Raw genomic sequence first — 8,973 nt, 5'->3', positions numbered from 1 at the left:
AGGGAGAGGAGGAGGAACACCGATGGCACCTGGGGGGGCACAGGAAGCCAGGCCACAGGACACCTGCTCCTCACAGCCGCCACCTGACTCTGGCCACCCCAGCACAGCCGTGTGGACCCAGGCCACGGCTTTGGCGGGTCACTAGAGGATCTGGAAGCTTGAGTCCTGATGTGGAAACACCTGAGTTTTAAATGCTGACAAATGAGCCACCTAAGTTATAAACCTCCCTGGACCGGGCAGGTCCCTGTGGGTTGAGGCGAATGCTAGAGCTGGCTGTGACTGCTGGGGTGAACCCCCTCCCAGCCCCTGGTGCTGCCTCACCCACCACCTGCAGGACTCAGGCGCCCTCTGGCCTTGGGATTGCTGTGGCTCAGCCAGCCACCCCCTTCCTCCTGGGGAAGGGCCGAGGACTCCCGTGGGACGGTGGCAGGGCCTGTTGAGCAAGCAGCGGTTGGGCACATAGGAACCAGGAAGACTGGGCTGGCCCATGTCAGAGGGGGCAGGGCCCGAGGTCCCTGAGCTGCTCCTGCTGGGGTCCGGGCCATTCCCTGACTTGCTTAGGGCCTCGGCTTTTCCACCCAGAGAGTGGGGTTCCTGTGGCCAGACCCGACAGTTTATTAAAAGTACAACCATGAAGCTCAGCCCCACCTGGCCATTTCCTGGCTGAGCCTCAATTTTCTCATCTGTGAAGTGGGGACCCCAACACGACTGGCCCCTTTAGGTTTTCAGCAGAAACAAGTGAGTTTCTAGGCTACAGGGTGTCCAGAGAAGGGAGCAGCTGCCCTGAGCAAACAGATGTCTAGGCGGTGGCAGGACCCCCAGGTCTTGCTGCAAGGTGGGGTGGGGGGCTGAGGCCCAGAAAGCGGGGTTACTCTGAGGTTACACAGCCCAGCTAACTGGCCTTATCTTCTGAACTCACCCTCTTCCTTCACCATTCACTGAGCGCCTGGCGACAACCGTGAAATCCTTGATCCAGGGGTGGGTGGGTGGCACAGGGAGGGGCAGTGAGGACTGACAGAAGGGCAGACGGATGAGAACCGGGAGGAAATGGAACTGGGTGTGTGTGTGTGAAAGGAGTAACCGAGGGCCTTGGGCCTCCCTCAAGGGGAAGTCAGGAGGGCTTCTCAGAGGAGGTGACCGCTGGTTTGCTGTGGACAGAGGTGGGGGTGGTGGGAGGGTGGGGCAGTGCTCAGGGGCAGTTGGGCCCAGGCTAGCTGGGACTGGAAATATGAAGCACACAGGGCCGTGAGGGCTGTGGAGGCTTAGAGACCTGGCTGGGCTGGAAGTTCCCTAGCCGGTGAGACTGGGAGGGCTCCTGGGAGGTGGTGGCTTCTCCCACCAGGCTTAGTGCACCCCACTGTGCAGCTTGGCAGGCCTGACTGGGAAGCCCAGGGGACGTGGCCACACCCGTCTGGGCACCCCCCCCCCCCCCGAAAACTGCAGGGAAGGCCAGTGGCCGATCCCAGCCAGCCCTGCCCCCTTCCCCCAAGGGCGCAGGGGACTGTCATCTCTCCAGCTCTTGGGGGCGGAGGTCACCCCAGCTCAGCAGATAACACTGAGGTTGAGCAACGGCTGCCAGGCGGCGGGGGCCAGGGCCAGGGTTAGTGGGCCGGGGGTGAGCCTCGGGCAGGCACGAGCTTGGCTGCCACCAGGGCTGTCTGGGTAGGTAGCGGCCCCCGCGCTTTCCCTTTGGGGGGAATGGAATGGAGCCAGGGACCCCTGGTGAGTCTCCTCAGCGGGGGGGACAAGGTCCCCATGGCGGCAGGCCTGTGTTCCAGCCCCAGATGGGCAGTGTTGGTTTCCCTGGCCACAAGAGGGGCAGTCACAGCATTTTCGGGCATAGGGGAGAGCCAGGCCAGGGCCCACCTGCAGCCACAGCAGGGACCCTGGAAAAAGTGGGGTCCTGTTTGATGCCCTCCGTGGGCAGTCTCAGAAGCAGAAGGCTTTCTGACTTTGGGGTTGGCAGATAGGTCCTGGGGGTTAGGCACGAGGACCATTCCCTGCAAATGGGGGAGGGGGAGACACGAGACCCGGAACCCATAGGCCCTCCACTTGTGCCCCTGTGAGGGTCCCTTGCTGTCCGACAGGGAGTGCAGAGCCTTCTGTTTGGAGATGTGTGCAGGGGCCGAGGTCCTCACCGGCGGTCCCGACAGCCCGAGACAGGGGTGGTGCTCCCAAGGTCAGCGTGGCAGGAGCTGGGCGGCTACCGCCCGTCCCAGGGGCCCCCGCTCGGGTGGGGTAGGGCAGAAGCCCCAGGTGTGGTCTAAGTGGGCGGGCAGGTGCCAGGGGCGGGGCGCCACAGGCCGGGGTAGGGCTCCCTCCGAGGACACCCCTCCTCCCGACTCTTCAAGTCCACGGTGGCTTGAAGTGAGTTGTCTCCACGGGCGTGGGATCCGCGCCTTCCGAAGGATGGGGACCTGGTGGAGGGGGGAGCGCAGCGTGTGGAGCTTGGGGCGGGGCCGCGGCCGAGGAGGGGCCGGGGAGGCCAGGGTCGGTCCTCGGCCAGGCGTCCAGGCTGGGCCCTCCCGACTCGGCCGCCTCCTCCTCCAGCAGGGGGCGGGCCGCGGCCGTGTTTGGGGTTGGGGGGGGGAAGGCAATCGAGTCGCCCCCTCCCCGGCTTCCCTCCCCTTCCCGGGCAGCCTCCAGCCCAGAGGGGGCGGTCCGGGGGCGGGGTCGTACCTCCCCCTCTCGCTCCCAATCCCGGGGCCGCGGAGTGGGGGTGGGCATGGGGAGGGGAGTGTGAGAGCAGCACCCACCCCTCGACCCTCTCCCTCGGCCCGGGGACCCCAGCCCAGGGCGCGGTCAGTTGGCACGGGGCCGGCACTCCGCACCCCGCAGCCGCCTTGCCAGGGGTCCCGGGCGGCCGCGGCCGTCGCGCGTTCCGGCGGCGGCGGGAGGGGCCGGGGCGGCCCCCAGCGTGACGCAGCCGCCGTTGCCATGGGTCGCCTTATAAATAACCGGGCTCGGGAGAAACTTTAGAGAGTCAGAGCCGCGCACGGGACCGGGAAGGGGAACCATCGGAGGGTCCAGTCGCCAGCCCCCGCACTTCCAGCGGCCACGCCGGCAGCAGCAGCGGCGGCAGCAGCGGCAGCGGCGGGGACCCGGCGGCCACAGCTCGGAGCCGGGAGGCCTCGCCACCTGCGGGCCGGCCGCAGCGGGCAGCCCCAGGCCCCCCTCCCCGGGCACCCGCGTTCATGCAACGCCTGGTGGCCTGGGACCCAGCATGTCTCCCGCTGCCGCCGCCGCCTGCCTTTAAATCCATGGAAGTGGCCAACTTCTACTACGAGGCGGACTGCTTGGCTGCTGCGTACGGCGGCAAGGCGGCCCCCGCGGCGCCCCCCGCGGCCAGAGCCGGGCCGCGCCCCCCCGCCGGCGAGCTGGGTAGCATCGGCGACCACGAGCGTGCCATCGACTTCAGCCCCTACCTGGAGCCGCTGGGCGCGCCGCAGGCCCCGGCGCCGGCCACGGCCACGGACACCTTCGAGGCGGCTCCGCCCGCGCCCGCCCCCGCGCCCGCCTCCTCCGGGCAGCACCACGACTTCCTCTCCGACCTCTTCTCCGACGACTACGGGGGCAAGAACTGCAAGAAGGCGACCGAGTACGGCTACGTGAGCCTGGGGCGCCTGGGAGCCGCCAAGGGCGCGCTGCACCCCGGCTGCTTCGCGCCCCTGCACCCGCCGCCTCCGCCTCCGCCGCCGCCGCCTCCCGCCGAGCTCAAGGCGGAGCCGGGCTTCGAGCCCGCGGACTGCAAGCGGAAGGAGGAGGCCGGAGCGCCGGGCGGCGGCGCCGCAGGCATGGCGGCTGGCTTCCCGTACGCGCTGCGCGCCTACCTCGGCTACCAGGCGGTGCCGAGCGGCAGCAGCGGGAGCCTCTCCACGTCCTCCTCGTCCAGCCCGCCCGGCACGCCGAGCCCCGCCGACGCCAAGGCGCCCCCGACCGCCTGCTACCCGGGGGCCGCGCCGGCGCCCTCGCAGGTCAAGAGCAAGGCCAAGAAGGCGGTGGACAAGCACAGCGACGAGTACAAGATCCGGCGCGAGCGCAATAACATCGCCGTGCGCAAGAGCCGCGACAAGGCCAAGATGCGCAACCTGGAGACGCAGCACAAGGTCTTGGAGCTCACGGCCGAGAACGAGCGGCTCCAGAAGAAGGTGGAGCAGCTGTCGCGCGAGCTCAGCACCCTGCGGAACTTGTTCAAGCAGCTGCCCGAGCCCCTGCTCGCTTCCTCCGGCCACTGCTAGCACGGCCGGCCCGCGGGCGCGGCCCCCCTGCCGGCCGGGGGCTCCGCGCTGCCGGGCGCGCGCCGAGACTCCGGGGAGCACCCTCGCTCGGGACCCTGGGAGCCCGAGACCCCCGCCGCCCCGGTCCTCGTGGCGCCGGCCAGACTTTGGCACAAGGGCGCTTGGCAGCACGGGGAGCCCTCGGTCACTTTGCTATTTTCTGATCGATCTAGCTCTGTTTTCGCCCACCCCAAGCACACAGGCGGAGGGGGGCGGCCGCCCGTGCTGGTGTTTGAAGAAGACGCGTCCGTGTGTACAGATGAATGATAAACTCTTGCCTCTGCCCCCCTCTCCCGGGCGCCGGCGGGCGGGCCGGTTTCGAAGTTGATGCAATCGGGTTAAACATGGCTGAAGGCGTGTGTACACGGGACTGACGCAACCCACGTGTAACTGTCAGCCGGGCCCTGAGTAATCACCCAGAGATGTTCCTACGCGGCTGTTGCTGTTGCTGTTGTGTTTTTTTTTTTTTTTTGGTCTTTTTTTTTGTATTATAAAAACAAATAATCTATTTCTATGAGAAAAGAGGCGTCTGTATATTTTGGGAATCTTTTTCCGTTTCGAGCATTAAGTAAGAATACTTTTAATAAACTTTTTTTTTTTTTGAGAATGGTTACCGAGCCTTTTGGGGGCAGTAGTTGGCTTTTGGGTTTTGTTTTCCCTTTTCTCGTGGAGTTACAGGGTTTTGCCTTAGCCTTTCTGGTGTGTAGGGGTTGTGTGTTGTGTGTGTGGGGGAAGCGTGATTATTTTTGGAGTCTTTGGTGGTGGCTGGGGGTGTCGTAGCTGGCTTTTTGCCTCCTTTGCTGTTCCCCGTCTGGAGATGGGGTGCCTTCTCTGGGGTGAAGAGTGTTGGCTGGAGCTTTGAGGGGTGACGCGGTGCCCTGCTTCCCTGTGTCTGGCTGCAGCTGGGAACTCTGCTTGGGGACAGGACTGGAGGGTCAGGCAAGGGTTTGGCAGGCCTGTGGCCCCCTTGCCCTTTGTCTGGGGGACCTGACAGGCAGGCCAGCCTTGGGCTGGTGGGAGGAGGGAAAATGGGTTGGATTGGGGAGAAGGGTGTCCCCATTTTTTCTCTGCTGGCTGTGCCTGAGGGACTAGTCATTCACCTGCCTGCTCCAGGTGGCTGAGCCTGGACTTGAACCTGGGCCTTCTCTTGTGTGCTCCGTGGCCCCTCTGCATCCTCCTGCCCCCCCCCCCGGTTCCCTCCCCCCCCCCCCCGCACTCCCCACCAACTCCGAATCTTAACAACATTCCTGAGAGTTGAGGCTGCGGATGCAGGGCCTGGTGGATCCACGCAAGTGGTGTCACTCGGTGCCTGGCACACTCCAGGGGTTATATAAGCGTGGCTCCTGTGCTTTTTTTCTGCTGGGAGGCTCCTGGCATTGGGTGCCCCCGACTTTGGTGCAGTGCAAGTGTGGCAGGCACTTGCCAGGGGCCAGTGTCTGGTAATTCCTGGCCCTGCCCCATTGGGTGTAAGCCTCACACCCATCTTTGGGAGCCCAGCGACTAGGATGGCGCTTGTTTTTAGCTCCCTGGGGCAGCTTCTGGCCCTCAGATCCTCCATGGGTTCTGGAAACTGATTTAGGGTCAATTTTCTCCGAGGGACTGAAGGGTAGCTAGCCCTGGAGGTGGGCTTGCTGCTGCTGCTGCTGCTGCTGGTATGCCTGGAGATGGGGAATGCTCTGGGAACCTGTGTGTGCTTTCCCATTCGGAGCCCTGGATACATGCAGGATGGAGTTGGTGGTGACCCTGGACACCTCACCGTACAGCTGAGATGTCTCCTGGGGGTGGCGGCGAGAGGCTGGGCACGTGACTGGCTGCAGATAACCTCTCATCATTGTTGGCCTGTGCCTGCAGCAAAGTCCCGATCAGGTCTCCTGACCCAGCCTGGGGGCCTGGCCTGGACCAGCAGGTGACCCCATCTTTCTAGGTGTGATGTCACCAAGTGGATTCCATCCGTGCCAGCTTCCCTTTGCCACAGACAGGGTGGCTGAGGGCTGATGTTCCCCTGATTGTGGGGGATGCAAAGGAGAAGGGCACAGCCGGCCAGGGGGGACCCCCGGTACCACTGCTCCCTGCGTGTTTGCGTCTCCCTGCCAAGTGTACGTTTCTCAGGAAGACAGCGATGCATGCCGGGGTGCGGCTGGTGGAGCTGGGACAGAGTTGGACTGGACAACTGCTCAACCTCCTTACCCCCAAATCCTCAGCCCTTCCCATGGGGTTCCTGGCCTGGGAACACACGCACACATACACAAAGTCAGTTAGGGAGCACCAGAAAGGGGGCTCAGACCCAACCCATGTGAGTGCCAACGGGGGACTGGCAAACATCCCTCCCCAGCTGAGGACCTTGACCGTGGTCTCTGTGGCCTCCCTGTGGGACACCCAGCCCAAGGCTTACTGGCCCCTGAGTGCCACGGGCTTGTAGGGAAGAAAGAACAGGCTGTTCACACCTCTGGAAGCAGTGAATGGGCTGGGGTGAGAACAGGAGGGTGCCCAGGAGGCCATGGGCACAAGAAGGTGCTTCCTGAGTGCCCAGCAACAAGCCAAGCCCTTGGCACTGTCGCTGGTTCTGTGTTCCTGGCAAGCCTTGTTGCAGAAGCTGCAGACCCTTCAGTGGTTGTGGCCCCGAGGCCAGCCCTGGACACAGCAGGTTCACGCCTCAGCATCTCCAGCTGCAGTTCCACAGCCTGGTGATTTTCCACCCAACAGCAGGGGGATTGGGAGCAGAAATACAGGGGCTGGGCCCTGGGCTGTGGCTCTCCTTGTGGCTTCAATGGGTCCTGCTATCCCTGGGTTCCTGTCCAGGCCTGCCTCACCCTGTCTTGTTCCCGTCTCTGAAACGGTGCTTTGCCTGGGTTTTCATTTGATAAAACTTTTGTGAGCACCTGCTGTGTGCTCTGGGTGCTGGGGACCACAGTGCATGGACAGACAAGACAATATGTGGAGATGACGGGGGTTCTGGAGGGAAGGAGGAAAGTGGATGGGAGGTGGCTCCTGAAGGGGCCAGTGTGGCATTGGGTCACTCCCTGTGCCCTGTCACTGTCCTGCATGCTCTGCGTGTCCTTTACCTGCTCAAAAACCCAGCAACGTGAGTGTGATTTCCCACTGCCCATACCCTTATGGGGAAACTGAGGCAGAGAAGCACAGCTGCTGCCAAAGGGCTGGTGAGTGGCCAGTGGCTATTTCCTCCCCACAACCTGGATGGCTCGCAACAGTGGCCCCACGGCAGCGACTGCCGTCAGCCGCAGAGCCCCCGCACCCCGTGGCCATGGCCACGTGCAGGGCCGTGACGGAGGCTGGGACTGGCTAAACCCAGCTGGAGCGGCCTGGGGAAGCCAGGGGCTTTCCAGGGCTCTCGGCTGACAGCGTTTGATCTCCTCCTGGTGTCCTCCGAGCCCAGAAGATAGGAGTCCCATTTGACGGAGGGGGCCCTTGAGGCCCTCAGAGGGGCCCCTTGGGCTTGCAGAGCAGCTAGGCTGGGGTTTGAATCAAGAACTTTCTGTGTGCCTGGCTCAGCTGTGATCCTTCTTGCCTGCCCATGCTACGGGGCAAGCAGACGGCAAGTCCCCAACCCCAGGCCTTTGAGGCCACGACAAGCTCCGAGCTTTGCCTCTTGCTTGCTGGGAGACCTCAGGAAAGGTGCTTGGCCTCTCTGGGCCTCAGCTTCCTCCCCCAGGGACAAAGTGTGCCTTCACCCAGGATCAGGCAAGCACCCACTGCAGGCCCAAGGGCGTCCCTCTGTCCCTCGGAGCTGACATCCTTATGTGGGAAACAATGAGCTACAGCTAACCAATGGGCAAGTACAGTTTGGCATCTGATAAAGACCATGAAGACCACGGGGGTGGGGTGTGTGTGAAAGGGTGGAAGTAGCCATTGCAAAGGCCCTGGGACAGGACCAGGCTTGGCATGAGAGGAGGGGGTTGGGAGGCACCGTGGCTGAAGCTCTGATCTTGGGGGAGGAAGACAGAGGTGTGTGTGTGTGTGTGGGCGGGGGGGTGCTTCATGCAGGGTTTGGGGAATGGGGCGAGGGTGGAAGAGGTTGTTTTGAGGATGAGTGAGTGTCTTTGCCAGGGCCTCGCACCCAGCAAGTCCTGAACGAGTCTGTTGACAGAATGAAGCAGGAGGCCCAGTGCAGTGGGTGAAGGGTTCAGGGAGCTTGCCCACTGGGCCCAGGGGGACCGTGTGGATGCCGAGCCTCTGACCCAGGGCCTGGAGCCATGGGCAAGATGGAGGAGAAGGGCTGGCAGGGAACAGGGAGAGTTAAGGCGGAAAGCCAAAGGAGGGAGAGTTCCCCAGAAGCTCAGTGCAGGGGAGAGGGCGCCCCGTGTGCCAGCTTCCCCGTGGCCGCTGGAGCAGAGCCGGGGGGCACCTGGGGACTGGGGGTGGATGCAGGGGACTGGACCCCCAGAGGGTGTGTGTTTTTTCTAGGTGCTGGGAGGGTTGGAATGTCCATCAAAGAAAGTGCTAGAAAGCGTCAACCCTGCCGTGCGGTCGTGACCAACTGACTTCCCTCTCTCTGCCTCTGTTTGTTTGTCTGTGGAACGGGACAATGAGAACACCTGCTTCACAAACTTGCTGCTAGAGCGGTACCCGCACATGGCACTGTTTGTGTCATCGCTCCAATTTGGGGAGCCCAGGCTGCTGGCTCCCCGGTTCCAAGCCCAGCGTTCCCCACTGATGTACGGTCTGGGGCCAGCACAGG

The 8,973-nt window shown here is 63.6% G+C and overlaps 1 protein-coding gene across 1 annotated transcript; it reads left to right on the top strand.

The window, feature by feature from the left end:
- Window positions 1–2,692: 2,692 nt before the first annotated feature.
- On the top strand, window positions 2,693–6,913 carry CEBPB (CCAAT enhancer binding protein beta). Its single transcript, XM_040981321.1, has one exon. It carries the CDS (start codon window positions 3,195–3,197, stop codon window positions 4,236–4,238), a length of 1,044 nt encoding a protein of 347 aa, XP_040837255.1. The 5' UTR covers window positions 2,693–3,194; the 3' UTR covers window positions 4,239–6,913.
- The last annotated feature ends 2,060 nt before the right edge of the window (window positions 6,914–8,973 follow it).

This window comes from Ochotona curzoniae, unplaced genomic scaffold (genome assembly GCF_017591425.1).
Source record: "Ochotona curzoniae isolate NIBS_2020 unplaced genomic scaffold, NIBS_Ocur_1.0 contig_3520, whole genome shotgun sequence".
NCBI classification, from domain to species: Eukaryota; Metazoa; Chordata; class Mammalia; order Lagomorpha; family Ochotonidae; genus Ochotona; species Ochotona curzoniae.
This window is presented reverse-complemented; position numbering and strand designations above follow the sequence as displayed.

Coding starts and splice junctions, on each gene's coding strand:
- CEBPB (XM_040981321.1), top strand. CDS start 3,195: ATGCAACGCCTGGTGGCCTGGGACCCAGCATGTCTCCCGCTGCCGCCG.